Here is a 24989-nt window from a genome sequence, read left to right as displayed (position 1 = left end):
GGCTAAAAACCTGTTCTAGCTCAAGACCTTGTTTCCTGGAGAGAAGTCCTGAGTAACTGGGATAACTGTGTGGGGGCAGGGTGTGAGAAGGTAGACTTGATGAGCAGACCTTAGTTGGAAGGACACATAAAGTGAGATTCACTGTGAATGGGGACGGCGGTCCGGACCTCTGGGTGCTGATGAGCATACGGTAGGCACACATCTTGAATGAGGTGGGAAGAGAGACTCACGGATAGACTCTGGGATCTCTGAGGCATGGGAGGTGGGGGTGGGGAGAGCAGGGCTCGGGCTGTTGAGGAGATGGGACCAGTGGTGTACCAGTGTCAGTGTATACCTGTTTGCAAGGACCCCAAATTGTTAAAATTTCAGGATTTTTGCAGCACAGCCATCATTAAAAATTTGAGTTCTAATTTGATACTATGTGTAATCAAAACAAGCTGTCTCTACCCCCTCCAGCCATGGAGGCTTCCTGGAAGAGGAACCATTTCAGATTCTTTTTTTTTTTTTTTTTTTGGAGTGCCATGCAGCTTGTGGGATTTTAGTTCCCTGACCAGGGATCAAACTCAGGCCCTCGGCAGTGAGAGCACATAGTCCTAACCACTGGACCACCAGGGAATTCCCCTGAATTTCAAATTCTTTAAATGTTTGGGTGAAAGAATATTCACTGTGTGTGAGGCCTGATGGAAGTGAGCTGACAAGCAGGAGATGAAGATTCATCCCACAAATATTTAGTGATTTCCTACTATGTGCCAGACATTGTACTCCAGTAAACAAAACAAATAAATTTGTGTTATTTTGGAGCTTATATCTAAGATATGAGAGAACTGTGAATGACTGAGTTTTAAAAGCAGGAAGAGAATGGAATGTGGTAGAAAATGTGGTGTTGGATGGGGAGTGGTCAGGAATCTAGATTCTAGGATGCCCTAGGAAAGGGCTTGGTAGTTGATCTGCCCACTGTCTGCGATAGGAAGTCCCATATGGGTGACGGATGAGGAGTGTGGTTCGTAACAAGTCGGTATTGGGATCTCAGCACCCTGCTCTAAGGGTAAAAATCCCAATAACATTTCTAAGTAGAAAGATGTTTTCTCTACAACCAATTAGAGTTACAGGACTTGTTTTACAGTGCAGGTTTACTCATATATTAGCACTTTTCTCATCTTTTTAGTGGGGATTATAATCTGAACTTCATAGGGTTGTTGTGAAGATTAAATGGTGGTATATTAAAAAACTCACAGAAGTCACTCAGAAGCAAAGAACAATAGCAAAACAAACACAAAGTTTAAAAGATAAGCATTTCATTGGGATACAACATACATTAATAAACTTTTATTTTTTAGAGTATCTTCATTTCTTAAGACTGTCTAGTAATTTTCTTCTTTATCACACGACATCTGGAGGAGACACAAGAAGGGAGGAAGACTCTTTTTAAGGACAAAGTCAAGCTCTGGAGGGCATTGAAATGACCTGGGTGGAGGGAAGATGAGGAAGCAGCTGCCATAAGAGTAGTCACTGTGCCCATCCCCACACCCTGTCAAGCAACCTCCTTGATCCTGGGATTCTGAGTTATGGGGAGAGCCAAGGGAATACATTTACTTGACATCATTTCTAAGCCTGATGAGGCTGTGGGTCTCTTCCAAAACAATATGCTGCCTGAGTAACCTCGTTGGTCAGACATGGAGAGGCTTTCCTTGGTCCTGTCCTTGACCCAGGCCATAACTTATGGCCATTCTCTGGGAACATTCTGGTCTCCCATCTTGACTCACTCCCCCATCATTGTTCTTTGTCTTCTCCTCCATGACCCTTTCCTCCGCCAAGGTTTCCTCCCTTAGAATGTCTCCCATTATTCAGTGTCCATAGCCATGCCCTCTTCAGTGACCTCCTCTAAGGTCTGCCCTGTGGTTGTCACTGGTGTGGCCTTTTCCATGGTCTCTTTCATGGCCTCAGGCCTGTGGTTTCCATCATGGCCTCCACAGTAGACACCTTGATGACTCATTTCCACAATCACCTTCATGACTGTGGCTCAATTCATGGCCCACATTGTAGCTTTCTTCATGGCCAAGGCCACAGGCCCCTCCATGGCTCAGTTTATTGTCGAGGCTGCAGAACAATGGACCCAGGCCAAGGTCATGGGTGTAATAAGTGTCAATGTTTCTCAGAAGCAGAAGAGTATCCCTCTAAAAGAGAAAGATGTGGATATTTTAAGAGAGTACTCCTCTCACATTTCACAATACACCTGGTTGACTAAAAATCACAGACTTTCCCTTTTTTTTTCAGGTATTTATCTTTATTTTACTGAAACTGAAATTAAAATTAATAACAGTAAGCAAAGTAAAGCACAGCAAATGTATTGTAGAAGATATACATTAAAAGGTCAGAGGTATAAAAATGAATGGTTTATCCTTTTCCATATTGTTCCTGCTTTAAGGATTTTAAAAAATTGAAGTATAGTTCATTTACAATGTTGTGTTAGTTTCAAGTGTACAGAAAATTGATTCAGTTATACCTATATATATAATATATACTATATATATTCTTTATCAAATTCTTTTCCATTATAGGTTATTATAAGATATTGAATATAGTTCCCTGTGCTATACAGTAGGTCCTTGTTGTTTACCTGTTTTATATATAGTAGTGTGTATATGTTAATCCAAACTTCTAATTTATCTCCCTCCCCCTGACTGTCCCCTTTGGTAACCATAAGTCGGTTAGTCTATTTCTGTTTTGTAAATAAGTTCATTTGTGTCATTTTTTTAGACTCCACATATAAGTGGTATCATATGATATTTGTCTTTCTCTGTCTGACTTACTTCACTTAATATGATAATCTCTAGGTCCATCCATGTTGCTGCAGAGGGTATTATTTCATTCTTTTTTATGGCTGAGTAATAGTCCACTCTGTGTGTGTGTGTGTGTGTGTGTGTGTGTGTGTGTGTGTGTGTATATATATATATATATATATACACACACCATCTTCTTTCTCCATTTATCTGTGATAGACATTTAGGTTGCTTCCATGCCTTGGCTACTGTAAATAGTGCTGCTATGAATATTAGGGTGCATGTATCTTTTCGAATCAGAGTTTTCTCCAGATATATGCCCAGGAGTGGAATTGCAGGATCATATGGTAACTGCCTTTTTAGTTTTTTAAGGAACCTCCATACTGTTTTCCATAGTGGCTGTACCAATTACATTCCCACCAACAGTGTAAGAGGGTTCCTTTTTCTCCACACCCTCTCCAGCATTTATTATTTGTAGACTTTTTAATGATGGCCATTCTGACTGGTGTGAGATGACACCTCATTGTAGTTTTGATTTGCTTTTCTCTAATAATTAGCAATGTGAGCATCTTTTCATGTACCTATTGGCCATCTGTATGTCTTCTTTGGAGAAATATCTATTTAAGTCTTCTGCCCATTTTTTGATTAGGTTGTTTGTTTTTTGATATTAAATTGGATGAGCTGTTTGTATATTTTTTGAAATTAACCTCTTGTTGGTAGTATTGTTTGCAAATATTTTCTCCCAATCTGTAGGTTATCTTTTTGTTTTGTTTATGGTTCCTTTTTCTGTGCAAAAGCTTTTAAGTTTAATAGAGACTAAAAAAAAATAGAAAAGATCGATGAAACTAAAAGATGGTTCTTTGAAAAGATAAACAAAAATTTTTTTTTTTATCTTTATTTATTTATTTATTTATTTATTTTTGGCTGTGTTGGGTCTTCGTTTCTGTGCGAGGGCTTTCTCTAGTTGCGGCAAGCGGGGACCACTCTTCATCGCGGTACGTGGGCCTCTCACTATTGTGGCCTCTCTTGTTGCAGAGCACAGGCTCCAGACGCGCAGGCTCAGTAGTTGTGGCTCATGGGCCTAGTTGCTCCGTGGCATGTGGGATCTTCCCAGACCAGGGCTCGAACCCGTGTCCCCTGCATTGGCAGGCAGATTCTCAACCACTGCGCCACCAGGGAAGCCCAGATAAACAAAATTGATAAACCTTTAGCCAGACTCATCAAGAAAAAAAAAGGGAGAGGGCCCAAATCAATAAAATCAGAAATGAAACAGGAGAAGTTACAACTGACACCATAGAAATATGAAGGATCATAAGAAACTACTAAGAGCAACTGTACGCCAATAAAATGGACAACCTAGAAGAAATGGACAAATTCTTAGAAAGGTACAATCTCCCAAGACTGAACCAGGAAGATATAGAAAATATGAACAGACCATTTACTGGTACTGAAATTGAATCAGTAATTAAAAAACTCCCAACAAGCAAAAGTTCAGGACCAGATTGCTTCACAGGTGAATTCTACCAAACATTTAGAGAAGAGTTAACACCTATTCTTCTAAAACTTTTCCAAAAAATTGCAGAGGAAAGAACACTTCTGAACTCATTCTATGAGGCCACCATCACCCTGATACCAAAACCAGACAAAGATATCACACAAAAAAGAAAATTACAGGCCAGTGTCACTGATGAACATAGATGCAGATATCCTCAACAAAATACTAGCAAACTGACTCCAACAATATATTAAAAGGATCATACACCATGATCAAGTGAGATTTACCCCAGGTGTGCAAAGATTTTTCAATATCAGCAAATCAATCAATGTGGTACACCACATTAACAAACTGAAGAATAAAAACCATATGATTATCTCAACAGATGAAGAAAAAGCTTTTGATAAAATTCAACATCCATTTATGATAAAAACTCTTCAGAAAGTGGGCATAGAGGGAATATATCTCAACATAATAAAGGCTACATGTGACAAACCCACAGCTAACATCATACTCAAAGGTGAAAAGCTGAAAGCATTTTCTCAAAGATCAGGAACAAGACAAGGATGCCCATTCTCGCCACTTTTATTCAACATAGTTTTGGAAGTACTAGCCACAGCAATTAGAGGAGGGAAAGAAATAAAAGGAATCCAAATAGAAGAAGAAGTAAAACTGTCACTGTTTGCAGCTGACATGATGCTATACATAGAAAATCCTAAAGACACTACCAGAAAGCTACTAGAGCTCATCGATGAATTTGATAAAGTTGCTGGATACAAAATTAGTATACAGAAATCTGTTGCATTTCTATACACTAACAATGAAAGATCAGAAAGGGAAATTAAGGAAACAATCCCATTTACCATTGCATCAAAAAGAATAAAATACCTAGGAATAAACCTACCTAAGGAGGCAAAAGACCTGTACTTCGAAAACTATAAGACACAATGAAAGAAATTGAAGATGACACAAACAGATGGAAATATATACCGTGTTCTTGGATTGGAAGAATCAGTATTGTTAAAATGATCACACTACCCAAGGCAATCTACAGATTCAATGCAATCCCTATCAAATTACCACTGGCATTTTTCACAGAACTAGAACAAAAAATTTTTTAATTTGTATGGAAACACAAAAGACCCTGAATAGCCAAAACAATCTTTTTTATTTTATTTTTTATTTTTGGCTGCATTGGGTCTTCATTGCTGCACGTGGGCTTTCTCTAGTCGTGGTGAGCAGGGGCTACTCTTTGTTGCGGTGCGCGGGCTTCTCATTGTGGTGGCTTCTCTTGTTGCAGAACATGGGCTCTAGGCGCACGGGCTTCAGTAGTTGTGACACATGGGCTCAGTAGTTGTGGCTCGTGGGCTCTAGAGTGCAGGGTCAGTATTTGTGGTACACGGGCTTAGTTGCTCCGCAGCATGTGGGATATTCCCAGACCAGGGATCGAACCCCTGTCCCCTGCATTGGCAGACGGATTCTTAACCACTGCTCCACCAGGGAAGACCACCAAAACAATCTTGAGAAAGAAGAATGGGGCTGGAGGAATCAGGCTCCCTGACTTCGGACTATACTACAAACCTACACTAATCAAAACAGTATGGTACTGGCACAAAAACAAACACATAGGTCAATGGAACAGGATAGAAAGCCTAGAAATAAACCCACATTTATATGGTCAATTAATCTATGACAAAGGAGGCAAGAATATACAATGGAGAAAAGACAGTCTCTTCATAAGTGGTGCTGGGAAAACTGGACAACTACATGTAAAAGAATGAAATTAGAACATTCTCTAATACTATATACAAAAATAAACTCAAAATGGATTAAAGATGTAAATGTAAGACCAGATACTATAAAACTCCTAGAGGAGAACATAGGCAGAACACTCTTTGGTGTAAATCACAGCAATATTTTTTTATGGATACATCACCTAGAGTAATGGAAATAAAAACAAAAATAAACAAACGTGACCTAATTAAACTTAAAAGCTTTTGCACAGCAAAGGAAACAGACTTTCACTTTTTAAGAGAACCCATTAAAATTTTTTTCTTCATAATCTTTTTACTTCTCTGTGTCTCTCTTCATATCCATGTGTTATCTTTTATTTCTCTCATTGTGAAAACATCAAAATAAGGAAAAATCAAATAAAATAATAACCTCACTGTGTCTATATTCTAATTTACTATGCTGTACCAATATAATGTGGTGGAATTTGCAAAGCAAAAATAAATCAACATCCCGGTGTTCAGGGGATGGACCACCAAAGAACAGGAATCCGTCATTGTATTACTAAGGAAATGCATGTTTGTGAGACCAGGTATAACTTTTCTGGATGAGCCACAGTTTTGAAATCCAACATATTGCCTTTCAGTTAAAAGCATGGATTCCTAAAATTAAAAGATCCTGGGTTGAGTTCTCTGCTGTGTGCCCTTCAGTAAGTTTGTTAACCTCTTTATATCTCCTTGCATATGAAATGTGAATAGTGTCCTTATGTATGAATAGTGTCCTTGTATATGAAATGAAGATAATAATAACACTTTCCCCATAGTGTTATTGGGGGGATAAAATGAAATAGCACATGTAAAATGCTCTCATAGTACCTGCCACAAAGTAAGTGCTTAATGAATATTAGCTACCATTATTATTGCTATTACCTCTTGGTTTTGAATAAGAGAGTGCCAGCATGTTTAGGAGAAAACCAGTGGAAGTGAGTCTGTATGTGGTGCCCTATAATTCGAGGACATTTTAGAGTTTAAAAGGAATAATCTATAGTTGGAGTGGTCTTCATCATTTATACTCTGCTATCTTCCACACATTGTTTAAGGTACCTCTCTGTAACAAAAAATATAAAATAAAAAATTCAGAACAAAAAGAAAATACATTGGAATAGGGGAGCAAGTCCAGGTGAAAATCTGAATGCAGAATGCAGTCTGGAACTGGCGTGCGGGGACAGCTCTCTCAGCCTCCACAAGGAATGTTAGAAAGCCCGTGAGCCCTGGCTGAGCTCTGGAAACCTCTGTGCCTCATCAGGCCGTTTTTATGTCTCCCATCCTCTCTGGTTTCTACCCCTGTTTTTCTGCCTTGATATTACTTCCCTTACATTATTCTACTGTAATATTTTTTGCTTGTAAGATTTTTGTTAATCACCCTACCATGCTTCTCTGCACCAAAAGATATGTTTATAAACGTAAAAAAAATTTCCTGTGGCTTGTAAGTGTTAAATTTCTCAGTCCTCAATAACATTTTGGTGAAAAGTAAATGAAAATGTTTTTCTTATGCAATATTTTTATCTTTCCCCCTTCTCCAACTCCGCAATGTTTTTCCATATTTTCAAGAAAATGTGCAACATGAACCTTCCCAATATAAAAAATAATAACAAAATTTATAGAGTGCTACCAAATGTACTATTCTAAGGGCTTCACAACAATCTCATGAATTGGGTACTGTTATCACCCTCAGTTTTACAGATAAGCAAACTGAGACCCAGGAAAGTGAAGGAATTTGTGGGAGGCCACGCTGAGCTTAGATTTAAAACCGGAAATTCTAGTTCTTCAATCTGTGCTCTTAGCAGGTATGCTGTACAGCCTCTGGATCTTCCTTTCGTCTTAAGATAAAATATTAGGGACTTCCTGGGTGGCGCAGTGGTTAAGATTCTGCCCTCCCAATGCAGGAGGCCCAGGTTCGTTCCCTGATCAGGGAACTAGATCCCACATGCATGCTACAACTAAGAGTTCGCATGCCACAACTAAGGAGCTGGCAAGCCACAAATAAGGAGCCCGCCTGCCGCAACTAAAGACCCAGCACAAACAAATAAATAAATAAATATTTTTAAAAAAAGATATAACATTAATCAGCTGGAAGTAAATGTACAACTTATAATGTCTTTCTCCTTGAAAATCATGCAAAATATCCAACTGTGATCTAAACCAAGAAACTCTTGAATGAGACACTGTTTCTCCTTATGGAGAACGGTGTATAAGCCAGGGAAGCGTGCTTCATAGTAAGTTGCTATTTCCCAGCAAAGTTTTACAAATCTTGAATATTCTAAAATAGGTAGACAGACAGATAAGGCGGGTTGATTTGCCATAGGGTTTTCGCCTAGGTTAAATAAGGCACTGCCACTCTTATTATTTCTTACTGATGCTGTGTTTGCTCTGCTTTCATGAGTTGCTCCCCCCAGAAGGATGTATTCTTTGACAGGAGATGGAAGAGAAGAGATTGTTAAGCAGAAATCTTTATCACCCCTGCTACCTCACTCTACAATATATCTGAATCAATAACATCTTAACATGTCCAAAAATTCCCAGTTTATTACACTTCTTTTAGCCCCTAATAGGAATTTATGTGAGGCAAGGGAAAACATGAAGCCCTCCTCTGGGTATACGATGACTAAATTAGAAGAGATTTTGAGTTATCCCCTTTATTTGCACCCTGGAATTTTTTGCACCTAGGGAAATCCACCGTAATAATATAGGAGCTAGAATGTAAAAGGTGGGTGGGTGGCTATAGAAGGAAAGCTAGAAAAGTATAACTAGCAGATGCTTTGACCACAGGCACAAAATACATACAGAAGTTGAAGATCTGGAAGATGATTCCCATAAGATATCCCACACCTGCATAATACTCTTTAGAAAGCCTTCATATACCTCCAAGGGTATGGGCAGACTCCATTTAAAGATCATTGCACTAGGCCAACAGTGCAAAAGCGCTTAATCCTGTCAACTTCCTAGACCTCTGCTTGGGTCAAACTTCCTTGGTGAGCTGGGGCTTTGTCGGGTTAAAATATGTTTCGTCCATGTAAGCAGATCCCATGATGAAAGTTGAGTCATGATGCTTCCTAACTCTATGTACACACTCCAGTTTCTGGGAGTAGCGAGATGTTCACAGTGTAACCATGTCAATTAACCACAAGCTGAATTACGTACTCACCGTGGTTTCATCTCTTCATCTCCCACTGTCTCAAAGTGCCCATTGCTGTTTATCTTTGGAAATCAAAATGTTTATTTACACGATACGCCTGCTGGGTAATAATATTTTTACAGCTTTATTGAGATATAATTTATATAGCATATTCACCTGTTTAAAATAGATGTTAATGCGGTTTAGTATATTTACAGAGTTGTTATTAATAAGCTCTTTCAATTTGCAGACTAAAATCTTTCTTCCCTGTTGTTCTTTTAGTTCCTCTGGTCTATCTCTTCCTTTTTTCTCTGTTTTGAATCTTACTACTTGTGTGTTAGTCCTCCTGAATCAATCCTCCAAGTGTGTTCTATTTTCTGTGTCAGTGATTTTCCTCTCTGGTTTGTTGTATCTAATTGAGCTACTTTCTCCACTTGCTCTTCTAGATAACTAACTTTATTCTCAACCAGCCTCTTTGAATTTGTCTATTACAATTTTAAACTTGAAAATGCATGTTTTACATTTTTTAATTATCTAAATGGACTCCCTTGCCTTATTTTCACGTTTTTCACATTATGCTTTCCACAGTTCACACCAGTGGGAGGCAACTTTCTAGGGGGTTCAACTCAGCTTCTCCTTCCGGTTGCTGGGTCCCTGTAGGTAAGATAATGATGATGTTGATGATGATGATGATGGGCCTGTACATGGCTCAGCATGGCCTCACTGACTAGGATCAACTGTCTGGTTTGCTGACACTTGAGAAACCCAATGAGTGGTGGAAGGCAGAGCAGTTTCCACTGCTGTGAGTTGGGGTGAACCCACCAACAACCTGCTAATTCTCTCCTGAGGCCTCTGTCCCCGGTGGAAGTCGTGTCACTGTCCTCATGGATTCAGAGCAACCCAGCCTTTCAAAGCAGCTCGCCTCTGTCCTCCAAGACCTGCAGGATCAGGGAGCCTTCTATCCTAGACCATGAAAGGGGTATGTGCAGCCTTTGTGGGAAGGGAATTCATGAGAATCTCAGGCTTTACCCCAAGTGTCTCTGCCATGACCCTCTTGAAAGGAAATCTTAGCAGGCCAGGAAGTCTTTCCCTTGATAAAAACAGGAAGCACTTTCTCTCTGCTTCCAAAGGCAGCACTGAGAGTGAAAGTATCAACCAACACCTTCATTCTGACAATTAATCCAGGTCTAGAGCAAATGTAAATGGCCTGGAAACTGTGGCTTTGAGTGACCTCCCTCCCCGCCCCTCCCCCCACCCAACAGCATACCTCCTCCGGTCATGCTCTGGGTTCTGCATGTGCTACAACATAATCTCTACCTACCACAGGCCTAATCCATGAGCCTGTAGGATCCGGGCACTGCCCTCCCTTCTCATCTCTCCCAATTCAATTCCCCTCTCAGTCTGGGAGATTCTTGGGGGCACAGGGTTCCTGCTCGGGGCAAGAAGGATTAGAAAAAGGGGACAGATATGGATGATGTCTCTGGATTTTACTGTGGAGATTCTGAATGCCAAGTGGATTCCAGCATGGGGTTCTCTCATACAACCGGGAAATTCAACTCGGCGCAGCAGACACCCACTCGTGTGCGCACACAGGTTCTCTCTGTGATATAGTTTGTATGTGTTTATTTCTTAGCTAAATGACCAGCAGAGTCTCCTCTTTCCAGTGTCTGGTAAAAGCAAGAGAGAGGGAGGAAGTGTCTTCCCCAAGGCTGGCAGAGACCCAAACAAAGCTGGGAGGGGACTCCTGGGGACGAATGAAAGGACACTCAGATCTCTGGTCCCCCAGGCTGGCTTCCTCTGTGAGGAATGTGGCTCTCTGGCTTCAGCAGCCGCTTAGAGCCCATCGTGGGTCTCTCTCATCTCCATGGCTACTGAGGATACTGGTCTCCTCCAGAATCTGTTAGGGCTCCACCCAGACCTGTGGTGGACTCCGTGATTCCCTCCAGGGCCTGGGCCGAGGTTGGGGCCATGGAGTCGGTAGACAGCTGTGTCAAAGACATTTCTCAGGGACAGGGAGTTTGTCTAGAAAAAGAAGGCAGAATCATTTCAGAATTGGATTCCCCCCCACCCCCGAGAAGCCTTCACCAGGGACTCCTTCTGGAATCTTCTCCCCCTTTAAACCATTTCACTCATTCAGCAGTCCTTCCACCAGTCTTTATATCTTCTTTTGCTCCCCTTTCCCCACAAGTCAATAGCTTCCTCTGCACATTGATTGGCTCCTCTGGTTCTAACTTGCTATGTCTCTTTAGTAACTTTCTCCTGATTTTTCTTTCCTCCCTACTCATCCCTAACTTGGTGGCCCTACTATTCATACCTCATTTCCCTATGTTCCTGCTATTCCTTCCCCCCAGGCACTTCCCACCAGTGCCTATATATTAGGCACTCACCACACAGAAGTAGAGTCCAACAAAGAATCCCACGGCCACTACAACTGAGACCAGAGTGATGAGGAAGATTTCCCATGGCTTCAGGGACCCACTGGGCTTCACTGCATTCACTGGAGTTCCAGCACTTGTGCTAATTCTGTTGGAAGTTGTGTGTGTTCCAGTTGACAAAGGTGTACCAGAGCCTCCTGTGGTTGCACTGGATCCAGAGTTGGTGGCTGTGGTGGTATCACCATAGGTCGTGCTGGATGTAGTGCTGGAGGCTGTCCCAGTCCCACTGGAGGTTGCACTGGATCCAGTGTTGACAGGTGTGCTGGTTCCTCCAGAGGTCAGGCTGGATCCAGTATTGGAGGTTGCGCTGGTCCCTCCAGAGGTCAGGCTGGATCCAGTATTGGAGGTTGCGCTGGTCCCTCCAGAGGTCACGCTGGATCCAGTATTGGAGGTTGCGCGGGTCCCTCCAGGGGTCACGCTGGATCCAGTATTGGAGGTTGAGCTGGTCCCTCCAGAGGTCACGCTGGATCCAGTATTGGAGGTTGTGCTGGACCCTCCAGAGGTCATGCTGGTTTCAGTATTGGAGGTTGTGCTGGATCCACTGGAGGTCACTTGGGATCCAGAGTTGGTGGCTGTGGTGGTACCACCATAGGTCGTGCTGGATGTAGTGCTGGAGGCTGTCCCAGTCCCACTGGAGGTTGCACTGGATCCAGTGTTGACAGGTGTGCTGGTTCCTCCAGAGGTCAGGCTGGATCCAGTATTGGAGGTTGCGCTGGTCCCTCCAGAGGTCAGGCTGGATCCAGTATTGGAAGTTGCGCTGGTCCCTCCAGAGGTCACGCTGGATCCAGTATTGGAGGTTGTGCTGGACCCTCCAGAGGTCATGCTGGTTTCAGTATTGGAGGTTGTGCTGGATCCACTGGAGGTCACTTGGGATCCAGAGTTGGTGGCTGTGGTGGTACCACCATAGGTCGTGCTGGATGTAGTGCTGGAGGCTGTCCCAGTCCCACTGGAGGTTGCACTGGATCCAGTGTTGACAGGTGTGCTGGTTCCTCCAGAGGTCAGGCTGGATCCAGTATTGGAGGTTGCGCTGGTCCCTCCAGAGGTCAGGCTGGATCCAGTATTGGAGGTTGCGCTGGTCCCTCCAGAGGTCACACTGGCTCCAGTATTGGAGGTTGCGCTGGTCCCTCCAGAGGTCACGCTGGATCCAGTATTGGAGGTTGTGCTGGACCCTCCAGAGGTCATGCTGGTTTCAGTATTGGAGGTTGTGCTGGATCCACTGGAGGTCACTTGGGATCCAGAGTTGGTGGCTATGCTGGTACCACCATAGGTCGTGCTGGATGTAGTGTTGGAGGCTGTCCCAGTCCCACTGGAGGTTGCACTGGATCCAGTGTTGGCTGTGGTGGGTTCACTGGAAGTTGGGCTGGGTGTGCTACCACTAATGGAGGTTATGCCTAATGATAATCATAAATGATGATCTATATTGAGCATATATACTTTCTGTTCAATGGTTGGTTAAACTCATTACGTGGATAATTCTATTTAATGCTCACTACAGCCCAGTGAAATAGATATTATTATTATCAACAGCTAAGATGAAAAAATTGAGGCTTAGAAATGTTGACACTTGCCCAAGTTTGTACAGCTAGTAAGTAGTAGAACAGGAATTTGAACCCAGGCCATTGAATCTGCACTTTTAGCTACCATGCTAAGTCACCCTCCACATCCACCCCCAACACCAGGGTTACATGACCTAATTTCACTGATAGTAAGCTTATTCCATCATCTGCTGTACAATATTCAACACAGATAAAAAGTATTATAAAGGAGTTGTAGAACCCAGGTGAAACTAGTATATATTGATTAATTCATTATTAAAGTGGTATTGCTTCTTTCTTGGAAAATATTTCTGAGTGTTATTCAGAAAACACCTATATTAGAATTATCTGGGGAGCTTGTTGAAAATAAAGATTTCTAGGCAAACCACTCCAGACTAAATGAATCAGAGTCTGAGATAGGCCTAGGTATCTGGGTGATTACATATGCATTAAAGTTCCAGGGGCTCCTGATTACAAGGCAAAGGTTAGAAAAGAGCAAGTTATATGTAACTTAAATATATAAGATCTCCCAGGATTAAGGTCTGCAAATCAAGATCTACAAGTATAGGGAAGCATTTCCACCTTCTTGAAGGCTCAGCTAGAGTTAAGGTTGTGCCTGTTTTTTGCCTCTCACTACCTTGAAGGACAAAGATGCTCAGCCTCTCCAGATAAACAAAATTTATCTCATTTGTGGCTCATTTTACTATTAATTTGGACATGAGTGCCTAGCACTTCACCCCACACATATGTAGCTTATTTGAACTAACATAGGATTAGAGTTTAGCTCTATTTGGGGAAGGCCCCCTAAAATCTGCAATGGGGTACAAATTGGAGTTAAGGTTAGAATCATGAGTAAAACTAAATAAGAAACTGAGATGAACAAGAGTAGGGGTGACGTGAAAGAGGGAGTGGATTTGATTTGAGAAGTTTTGGAGAATAGAATAGTTGAGTCAAAATTGTATGAGGGCTAATTTTGATTCAAAATGATGAATTCTCGGGGCAGTACCCTGATGGTCTAGTGGTTAGGATTCGGCACTTTCACTGTCGTGGCCCGGGTTCAATCTCTGGTTGGGGAATTGAGATTGTGCAAGCTGTGTGGCACCGCCCCCCCAAAAAAAAAAAAGAATTCTCTAAGAAGTCATGCTTCCTAGTTGCACAATAGGAGACAGCCCAAGGAGTGTTTAATAGAGTGTCAGAGGTGCGGAGCAGAGTGGGAGTTAGTTTTGACTTGAATCCTTTTCTACTTGGCCTGAGGCTGACTGAGGCTGATTGTGGAATAGGGGTTAAGGACACGAGAAAAATTAAGTTTTTATAATATAGAAGAGTGATATTTTAAAATAACAGTCAACTCTTCTTGTTATTAATATTTATTAGACTGAAGTGATTGGAGTGAAATGATGACCCTCACTCTATGGCGGAGAACCAGAGTTATTCCTAGTGCTGGTCGTCATCTCCCACAATCCCTCAAAAGTTCACAGACCACCAACCTTTAAAGAAAAGCACTCACCGTATTCTGAAAGTAGGAGATGCAACAGTAACCAGTACATAGGGCAAATGTTTCTTTTCTGCATCTTGATCTGCCTCTTTGTGGCTGGTAAAAAAGATGCTTGGATCCCAAATGTGACGAAGACCTAGAAGGCAAAGAACAGTATTCTTGAGAAAGGAGAGTTCAAGGTGAAGAGATAAAGGCTGGAGCTTCCAGGAGCTTGGGTCTCCAATGTATGTGTTCTTGGAAAGAATCTTGGGCTTAGCGGGGTGGGAGACTGGATGCCTGGGCTGCTTGAGCTTCCTCCACACGATGTTGTTGCCTCTTTCTTTATCATGGAAGAGCTGCAGGAGCCTTTATAGCTTCATATAGGGGAGGGGTTGGGAAGTTGACTTCTTCTTCTGCCAACTATGAGCAGGTAACAAAACAATACTGAGCCTGGGAAGGAATAGACTGGGGTTCAAGAGGAAGGTGAGAAAAGAGAATGACATGATCATACTAGGCAGGGCACTGGGCTGGGTTTGAGCAGGAAGTAGAATGGGATAAAGGAATCAAGGTTGTCAGAGTGGAAGAGACCCACCCTTGAGGCAAAAATAGGGCCAGAAACCTGTCCCAGTTCAAGACTTTGTTTCCTGGTCAGGAAGTCCTGTGTGCATGCTTTTAACATGGAAGAAGCCCTAATAGACTGAGCTGAAGGGCAGGACCCGACATCTTTGAATCAAAAAAAAAAGAAAAAAATGAGACCTCAAAGAGAGCAGTAACTAGGGATCTGGGCTCCTGGGATATGGGCAGAAGACAGACGGTACATTGCTGAGCATGCAGTAGGCATCAACAATGCACAATGACTGAACAGGGAAAGAGAGATCCACGGGTAGTGTAGCCATCTTTGGGGTCTCTGGCGCATGGGGGAGAGTGTTGAATATGCAGGAACAAGCCACCTGTCACACTCATATCAGGTAAAGGGGTGGTATAGGGCCCCCCTTTTTAAAAATTTATTGAAGTATACTTGATTTACAATGTTGTGTTACTTTCTGCTGCACAGCAAAGTGATTCAGTTATATATATATTCTTTTTCATATTCTTTTCCATTATGGTTTATCACAGGATATTGAATATAGTTCCCTGTGCTATACAGTAGGACCTTGTTGTTTATCCATTCTATATATAATAGTTTGCATCTGCTAATCCCAAAGTCCCAATCCTTCCCTCCCCGACTCCCACAAAGGCCGCCTTTTGATTCTCAACCATAGGGGTTCCTGTCTTGTTTGTTTTCGGAGTAATTCATAGGAACTTTTCTTCCCTGAGATCCTTCAGATGTTCCTTCTCATCAGCCTTAATGAAGCATCTCTCGGCAAGGTATACCACGGGCACCACATTAGGAGACTTCAGGTCTGTTGTGGGAGGGAGATACTTAGTCCAAGTCCTCTAGGAACTTCGAGTTGGGTCTGGACGCAGATATAGCAGCAGAAAGGACACACAGTCAGCTAAATGAGCATGACTGAAGAGACCCAAATGAGTGGAGGGTTGGGGAGTTTATGGGGAAGGCTTCTTGTGGCCAGGGTAAAGGGAGTGGGATTGAAGGGAGTTCCAGTGCACAGTCTGTATGACCGAAGTCAGCTGTCTCCATTCCCTGTCAATGAGGAGAAGCTTCGTGGAAGAGGCGACATCTCAGGTAGTTTATTTATAGGTGAATGGGTATCCCCGACATGTAAAACCTGCTAGAAAGAAGCTGGAAAGCAGGAGGTGGCTGGAGGCATGAAGGAGCTTGGAATAAGTCAGTCTGAGAGGAGGGACAGAGTGTGCTAGGAAAGGCTTACATGCCTAGCAGCTGTGATGGGTGGTTCCTGAGGTTGAGGTGTGAGGGGCCAGTTAGTGACGGGTGGGGTCTTGAACTCCCAGAAATCCTAATCTGTGGCTGTAAAGCCAATAGCACTCTAAGAAAGAAAACTTTTCTTCCCTCTAGAATTAATTGGAGGCAGAGGTCCTGAATTCAAATCCAGATTTCACCTTTTAGAGATATCCTAAAAAAGTTTTACATGCATACTTATCAGTCTAAATGTAATTAATATCTTTACGATCCTTCAAAACAATACAAGGACCTTGGAACTCTTTCATTCTTATTACCTGTCTCCCAGCTCAAACCCTAACATTATCAAGTGTGTTAATTCTATCTTGTTTTTTAACTTCATGAGAAATTATTGCTATCTGCTAACACACCATAAGAATATAGTCACACAGCTACATTAAGCTGCAAGAGAGACTGGGAAATATAGTCCTTTGCTGGGTGGACATGTGCTCAACTAAAACTTGAGAATTCTATTTTCAAAGATGGATAATGGATATTAGTAGACAACCATAAAGCTATGACAATATCTATAGTTTTTTGTGGATCTGATCCTGTTGTCTATTTGTTTTGTTTTGTTTCTTGCTGGCTTTCACTCATGGTGCCTCATTTGTGATTTGAGATTTATGACTATAAATTTATTTTTCTTGGGTTGTTATCTATATAAGTCCTTTGAACCCCAAGATGAGTTCTGATCTTCCACAGTGAATTTGCATGTTTTTGCCAAGCATAGGGAGGCAATACCACTTGAAGATTCCTTTAAATTAAATTATAGGCTTGAGCTCTTTTGAATTACCTAGGTTACATGATTTGGGGCTGCAAACCATGTAAAGTATTGTGGTTACAAGTTTTTTCTCAAGAGGTACTTCCCCCATCTTCCCTTCCTCAAGAGGTACTTCTCCCATCCTCCCTTCCCCTGCACTGAGTTTAGAGACAGGCAATTTTGCTTGCATTTCCTTAGAGGAGGGGTGGGTTTGTTTTTGTTTTTGTTTTTTAATATTTATTTGGCTGCGCCGGGTCTTAGTTGCAGCACGTGGGATCTTCATTGTGGCATGCAGGATCTTTTAGTTGTGGCATGCAGAATCTTTAGTTGCGACACTTGGGATCTAGTTCCCTGACCAGGGATCGAACCTGGGCCCCCTGTATTGGGAGCGTAGAATCTTAGCCACTGTACCAGCAGGGAAGTCCCGGGGTGGGTCTGGTTTTAGTTTACACTCTCCCTGAAGGTTTCAGATTTATGTGAAGGTCTACTACCAGAGTCCTCACCTGGGTTGGTCTGACTGAGGTTGTGCTACCTGAAGCTTAAATGCACTGGTTGGGCAAAAGTTGGCTTGAGTACTCTTACCTCCTTAGGTTCCTACCTTAACTTAGTCTTTACTTTTAGCATTCCTTACTGTCCTGCTGAATCAATGATACTTTTAAGAAGATTTTTTAGTACACCATTTTTAGTTTTTCAACATATTTTCAGACACCTAGCCCATTATAGAGCCAGAAATTTAAGTCCTCATTGGATTGTTCTGAGAAATAAATGATGGTGTATTTAAAGGCACAGCACAGTGTTTGGTGCATAATAAGCATGCAACAATAAAGGACAAAGGAAGAGCATAAATATATAGATGCCAAGTGTATTTTGAGATTTTAATAGTAGCACGTTGCAGTGATTTTCTCCTTACTTGTCATATAGCATTTGGAAGAGACAAAGAAGTGGGGAGGGAGAATCTTCCCAAAGATGAAGGAGACCTGGAGGACATGTGTAGGTCAAAGATGGCTTTCTGTCTACCTAGTTTGTATGATTTGAAGCTACAAACCCAAATGAAGAATGTTATGCAATTACAAATTCTCAAGGGAGGTTTTTACTCCCCTCCGCTCAGTGTCAAGTTTAGAGACAGACATTTGTCTCAGTCGCCAATGTGCAAGGTGGGCAATACAATTTCATTCTAGTTTAACCACTGAAACTTTAACCCTTTTAGGTCTCAGCTTTCTTTAGAGTCTCCTATTAGACTCCACCCCTAATGCAGGTCCTAGACTTTGTCTCCTGTACCCTAAGTGCTAAGAAGCTGTGAGAAGGTAAGCTTAAATTCACCAGATACGGCAAATGCCCTCAGTGTGACAGCTGGTTCAGAGCTCTCCTTCAGCCTCTCTGAGTCTCTGCCTTCTCTTGGTTGTTGATCTAAATATTACCTACTGTCTACCCAGCTGATTGATACTATCTACCCAGCTGATTGATATAGTTACAAATATTTTTTTCAATATTTTATCCAGTAATTTTTGTTGCTTTCATTAAGAGGGGTGGTTAATGCATCTTGTCCACTATTTTGCCAGAAAAGAAGTTCTCAAAAGATTGTTTTGAGATTACAAATTTCAAAATTGTTAAATGATAGTGGCTTTAAAGTTACGTAGTACAATGCTTAGCACTTAGTAAGCACTCAGTAACAAAGGGAAAAAGGAGGGGAAAGAATGCTCAAACAGATAAACAGGAAGCAAGTCATCTTGCTACCACAAATAGTATGAGCTGTGTTTTTTAAGGCTGTAATAATATCATCCTTCTTCCTACTGGTCACACTGTGTCATGAGGAAATAAAAAAAGAATTCCAAAGCGAAAAGGCACAGGTTATTACTTGTGCATTAGGAGAGCAAAGAGAAATTGTTGTACAGTTGGTTACTGTGACTTCCTAAGAGGTTCTGAACTATGGTTAAGCTTAGGGAGAATCTTTACTTGAGCTCAGGTCCAAATCTGATGAGGCTGCAGGTCTCCAGAAACACTCTCTGTTTTTCTGGCTGCCCTGTTGGTCAAACCCTCTATGATTTCTATCTTTTCTCTGGCTCTTTTCTTGACCTTGCTCATGACCATCTCCATGGCCAATTCCCTGAAGACCTTTTGGAAGCCCATCTTGACCCACTTTATGGCCACTGCCTTCTCCTCCATGAGCCCCTTCTTCTGCGATATTTCCTTTTCCAGAGTGCCCTGCATTATCCAGTCTATGTCCATACTCCCCCTTCCTCTATGTCTTCCTTGGCAGCCTCTTCTGTGATCCACTTCATGGCTCTTGTCATGGCCTCCTCCATGTCCATGACTCCTGCCAGGATTCATGCCATAACCACCCCCTTGGCTGTGGCTTAATTCATGGCTCACTCCATGGCCTACCCTGTGTCCAGAGCCATATGCTCCTCCATGAACCAGTTCATTTTCTAGGCTATAGAACATTCCAGAGCCCAATCCTGAGTCCAGGTCCAGACCAAGGCCAATTCTGTGGTCATGGAGGTTATAAATGCCTTTGTTTATCAGGGGAAAAGAAAAGTCATTCTAAAAGAGAAAAAAAATATATTATTAGAGTTAAATCCTTTTCTTTCAGATCATTAAAACTTGGATTGTCAAAAATCACAAAATTTCACTTTCGTTCATTCTTTGTGTGTGTCTCTCTTCCTCTCATTTATTTATTTATTCACTTCTCTGAGAAAACAGCCTTCCTGATTATTGCACTTGCATATTCTCTATATGAATGCTACGATCATTGCTCTGTACCTTGGCAAATCCGCATCCTGTACCTAGAGTAGAGTCTCCCAGAAATAGGGAGTCTTTCATTGAGTTAATCAGCCAAGAAAGTTGCGCGTCTATGAGGAAAGGTAAAAACAAGAAACTTATGAAAGTTCATAAAATAGAAGTCAGAATAGTAGTTACCCTTTGCTGGGCAGGTATTGACAGGGAGGGGACACCAGAAACTACTCAGATGATAGGAATGTTCAATATTTTGAACGGGATGGTGGTTATTCGGGTGTGTACACATTTTTAAATTAATCAAGCTGTACACTTGAGATCTGTGTACTTCTTATAAGTTATACTTCAAATTTTTTTAAAAAATAAATTACTGTTTTTTAAAATTTATTTATGTATGTATTTATTTATTTATTTATGGCTGTGTTGGGTCTTCGTTTCTGTGCGAGGGCTTTCTCTAGTTGTGGCAAGTGGGGGCCACTCTTCATCGCCGTGGGCGGGCCTCTCATTATCGCGGCCTCTCTTGTTGCGGAGCACAGTAATTGTGGCTCACAGGCCTAGTTGCTCCGCGGCATGTGGGATCTTCCCAGACCAGGGCTTGAACCTGTGTCCCCTGCATTGGCAGGCGGATTCTCAACCACTGCGCCACCAGGGAAGCCCCTCAAATTTTTCTTTTAAGATAAAGGAAGACCCATTAAGAACTAAAGGTTGGAGAACCAGCTTTAAACACTGTGGCTAAGAGAACAGGCTCTGCTGTGGAGCAGACTTGGATTAGAGCCCCAGTTCTGTCACCACCTCGCCCTGTGATCTTCAGCAAGCTACTTCAGTCTCTGACTCCAGTGTCCTAGCCTGTAAAATGGGATAATAAGAGTACATGCCCCAAAGGTGGTTAAGCAGAGTTAAGGAGAAACAATGCTCTCTTGCACTTTTAGTTCTGGACCTCGCACCTAGTAAACAGTTAATAAAATGCTAGTTATTATTATTACATGTTTATCTTAAACAATTAGAGGATTGTTCATGGCTGGTGAGTCACATTTTGTTCTTGCCATAGGGAAGGATCAGAGGATCTGAAATAAGAAACACAAGCAAGTTGATTATAAATTATGCCAGCCGTTTATGGCTGGTGTGTGAATTTTTCATTGATTTATTGTGTATTTACTCGGGCTCATCCTACACATGCTGAAGACCACTTCAGGAATACATACTGCCAAAATGGGAAAGTATAAATATATGTTTTAAAAGTAGAACAAGAAAGATATATTAGAATAGGAGATTAAGACCAGGATGCAGAATAGAATGCAGAAATGAAGTCTGCTGCTGGCATGTGGCTGTCAACCCTCCCCTGTCCCCAGAGAAGTGCGGGGGACTTTAGGCCTTGAAACAGGTGAGCTCTCACAGCATCAGAAGCCTTGCCTACACAAGGGCAGGAGTTTCTGGGGCTTCTGTCCTTGCTAAGGGTATTTTCTTGTTATCCTCAGTGTGTAGTCGAGTATTTTGAAATGGCCAGCCTATCTGAGCTGTGCTAAGACGTACCTACAAAAGTGAATTTCTTTTCACTTGGGTAAAATCATAAAAAGAGGGGAAAAGAGCCCCACACTCTCACCCCAGGAAGTAGCATGTGCTAATATCTACGACCGTGAAAAATCTGTTGGGGGCCCGAATGATCATCACTTTCTAGAGATCCTTTTTCTGGTGCTATATAGTTCCAGCTATTTTATAAAAGATATGCTTTCCCTTATCCTTGCCTCTATCCACACCACATAGACCCATACACTTACCTCTCTCTTGGGCCCCCACTTCACATTTGTTTTCTTTTTTTTCTACTTCTTGCTATATAATCTATCATTTATATTTTCTGTTTTGCTCCCTCTTGCGGTCTTTGTATTATGCTTTGTGAGAAAGTAAAAATCAGACTGAGAAAGTAACAATCTACCCTGCTGTTCACCAGGCTGGGATAACAATGTGGATCAAACCAGATGCAAAGATTACTGGAAAGAATATTTTTCCCAAGGACACGCTGGAGCTGTAAAACATCAAAACAGCCCCCTTCTTTGAGTGACTTACTCACTTTCAATGATTTCGTCAGTGAAAAATTTAGTTCTCTAAAATAATAGAATATAGCAAATTTGCTGTTTGAAATTATATCAGTAAGAAGGAAATATCCCATTCTTGTCTGGAGAATCTAAGTTACCTTGGCACAGAGAAGCAGCCTGGATTTCCTACCCAGAGGCAGATGAGTTTCTGAATAACATTCCACATCTCTTGTAACTTTGTACTTTCCAAGGAAACCAGGTCCACTTCACAGTCTAGAGCTGCTGTGGATCCTTGTACACACAGCCCTGCTTTGTTTTGAGCTTATTGAAACTCTGCTTCATTTAACTTTCACCCAAACTCCACGCTTCCCTCAATACTGTAATGACTCTTTTCCTTAGTTGGTAAGAAGCTCCTTAGTCCCTCTAGTGTACAGTCTCCTTTGGTGCAACAAGCCGATAAATCTGACTTTGTGAGACTACAACTTTACTCCTGCTACTCTTATGTTGATTGGGTTAGCATACGTGTGACTCGCCACACACTGACTGCTTTCTCGTTCTGAATATCTTGCTGGTCCCATTCCCATTATTCTATTCCCACTCATGATCCATCTTCTAGGTGGGTTCCCCCCATCTCCATGTACAGTAACTCACCAGGGAAAACTCAGTCTACTAACAGTCCAACACCAACCATGACTGCAGCCCAAGAGATGAGGATGATGCCTCAGAGCCGCAAATATCCACTTGGTTTAATCACATGTGCTGGTATGTGGCTCACGCTAACTGTGCTTGTGCCCATGGAGACTGGGCTTGTTTTATGGGAGATGGTGCTGGTTCCAGGAGTGGTGGTTGGCTCATGGGTAGATCCTGTCCTGGTGGTCCTAGTACCTGGCACTGATGTGTTGGATGATGTGCCAATAATGGATGTGCCCAGGCTAGAGGTGTTTGGGGCTCTCCCAGGGACAGTATTCCTGGTAGCAGGGGATGTGGAGTCCATTCCAGGAGCTGTGGAGACAGAGATGGGTGTAGTTGGTTTGGTTCCAGTGATTCTAGTGTCTAGGAAACAGGTCACACGATATGATGCATTGGTAGTGGAGATAATTAACAAGGAGGCAGGTGTCCTTAGAGCAGAGGAGTGCTGGTGGTTTGAGGAGAGGTGTTGTGGTGGGATGAGAGATGGTAGAAAGTGATTCGCCTGAGGCCATGGTCCCCAGAATAAAGGTGAGTGTCTTACAGAAGAGGAGGTAGAATACGTGCATAGATGGTGCTGCTGATGGTGGAAGCAGAAGATTGAGGAAATGTGACCATGACCCATGTGGATGTGGGAGATCTATTCAATTACGGAAGTGGTCACCCACAGAGAAGAGGGTGGGTTGGGATGAAAGGAATAGGGTCTGATAGTCTTGTGATGTAGTCACTGGGTATAAGGATGGTGCTGGAGGAAGAGATGACAGAATAAGATTTTTCCATGGATGAGGCAGTGCTCATGGCTTGGAGCAGAGGTGACATAAGCGAACACAATCGTGGTGATCAACAAAGTCGAGCTGAGTGTGCTCGGAACAGATGACCCACGTGAAGAGGCTGGCGACCCCAGGGATGGAGGCGGGGTGGGGGCGGGGGACTCAGACAAGGTGGGAGGACAGGAGAGGCAGTAGAGGTGGTGGTGTTGGCAGCAATGGTTGTGTTTAGATGAGACGTGGCTACACTGATACAAGAACAGTGTCCGTCACTGGAATAGCAGAGGGTGGCTCAGAACAAAGTGGGTAGAATCAGTTCCAGTACGAGTGCTGATGGCAAGTGCAGAGGTGGTTTTATTCAGAGCAAGTGCCAGAGTATGAAAAAAGAAAATAGTTTGGTCTTGGACTAGAGCAAGGATTGGCAAACTTTTCCTGTAAAGGGCCAGATGGTAAATTTTTAAGCTGTTTGGTCACAGTCTCTGTTACAGTTACGCAAAGTAGCTGGAAAGCAGCTATAGATGTAAACAAATAGGTGTGACTGTGTTCCAACAGCACTTTATTTGGAAAGACAGATAACAGGCCAGAGCTGTCTTGTGAAGTATCGTTTGCATCCCCTGGACCAGGGGTCAGTATGTTGAGGCCACAGTAGTTTCAGAGGCCTTGGCGGGCACAGACTCCACAGTGGTTCCTGAGGCTGTGGTAGAAGCTATGGTGAGTGGTCTCAAAGCCTGTGGTGGTTTCATTGGTGGAGACTGTGGTGGGCACAGATGTCATCATGGAGGCTGAGGTGCTATCAGAGGCTGTGGTGGTCTCAGCGGGCATTGTGGTAGCTGTGGAGGGCACAGAGCTGCAGCTGTCACAGAGATTTTAGTGGAGACTGTTGTATCAGAGGCTGTGCTGGCGGCTGTCCTGGTCTCAGAGTTGGTGGTGGAGGCCATGGTGGTCTCAGAAGATGTTGTCGTGGTCCTAGAGCCAGTGGTGGACGCCGTGGTGGACACGGATGCTATTGCTGAGGACGGGTAGTCTCAGACGCTTTGGTGGAGGCCTCGGTGGATTCAGAGATCAAAGTAGAGGGTGTTGTGGGCACGGATGTTATCGTGGAGGTTGTGGCGCTCTCAGAGACTGTGGCTGAGGCCAGGACGGGGGACTCGCCCAAAACTCCACCCCCCCATCAGAGTGGCTTCAGGGTGGGAGGAGGGCATCGGCCGGGGCCCAGGTGGACCGCTCCTCGGGGGGAGATGGGGACCTGGTGGGATCCTCAGATGAGCCTACTGTCGCCCTCTGCCAGACTCCGCTCTGTTAGGGAGTGAGATTCGGGAGCCACAGGTCAAGTGGAGCCTCCAGGGAAGGAAGGCCGCGGACTGGGGAACCCAGAGCCCGCGCTGCCCTGCCCCGGGCCGCCCTGCTCAGGCTCCCCCTAGGAGCTCTAGCCCTAGGGATCTTGGGTGCTCGCTGCCAAGGCGTGCTCTCCCTTCCCCAGGAAGGGGGCCGGGGAGCATTCCCTGCCTTGCCACTCACTCATTAAGTAAT

The 24989-nt window shown here is 43.0% G+C and overlaps 1 protein-coding gene across 1 annotated transcript; it reads right to left on the bottom strand.

Annotated features, from left to right (window-relative positions):
* Positions 1-11013: 11013 nt before the first annotated feature.
* Positions 11014-19468, bottom strand: MUC21 (mucin 21, cell surface associated). Its single transcript, XM_061197421.1, has 3 exons — positions 19380-19468; positions 11568-12963; positions 11014-11202 (listed from the first exon to the last, which is right to left on the bottom strand). The coding sequence occupies exons 1-3, from the start codon at positions 19466-19468 to the stop codon at positions 11014-11016; spliced, it is 1674 nt and encodes a 557-aa protein (XP_061053404.1).
* Between the last annotated feature and the right edge of the window lie 5521 nt (positions 19469-24989).

This window comes from Eubalaena glacialis, chromosome 7 (assembly GCF_028564815.1).
Source record: "Eubalaena glacialis isolate mEubGla1 chromosome 7, mEubGla1.1.hap2.+ XY, whole genome shotgun sequence".
NCBI lineage: Eukaryota > Metazoa > Chordata > Mammalia > Artiodactyla > Balaenidae > Eubalaena > Eubalaena glacialis.
The sequence above is the reverse complement of the archived record's forward strand: the minus strand, read 5'-3'. Positions and strand labels throughout refer to the sequence as shown.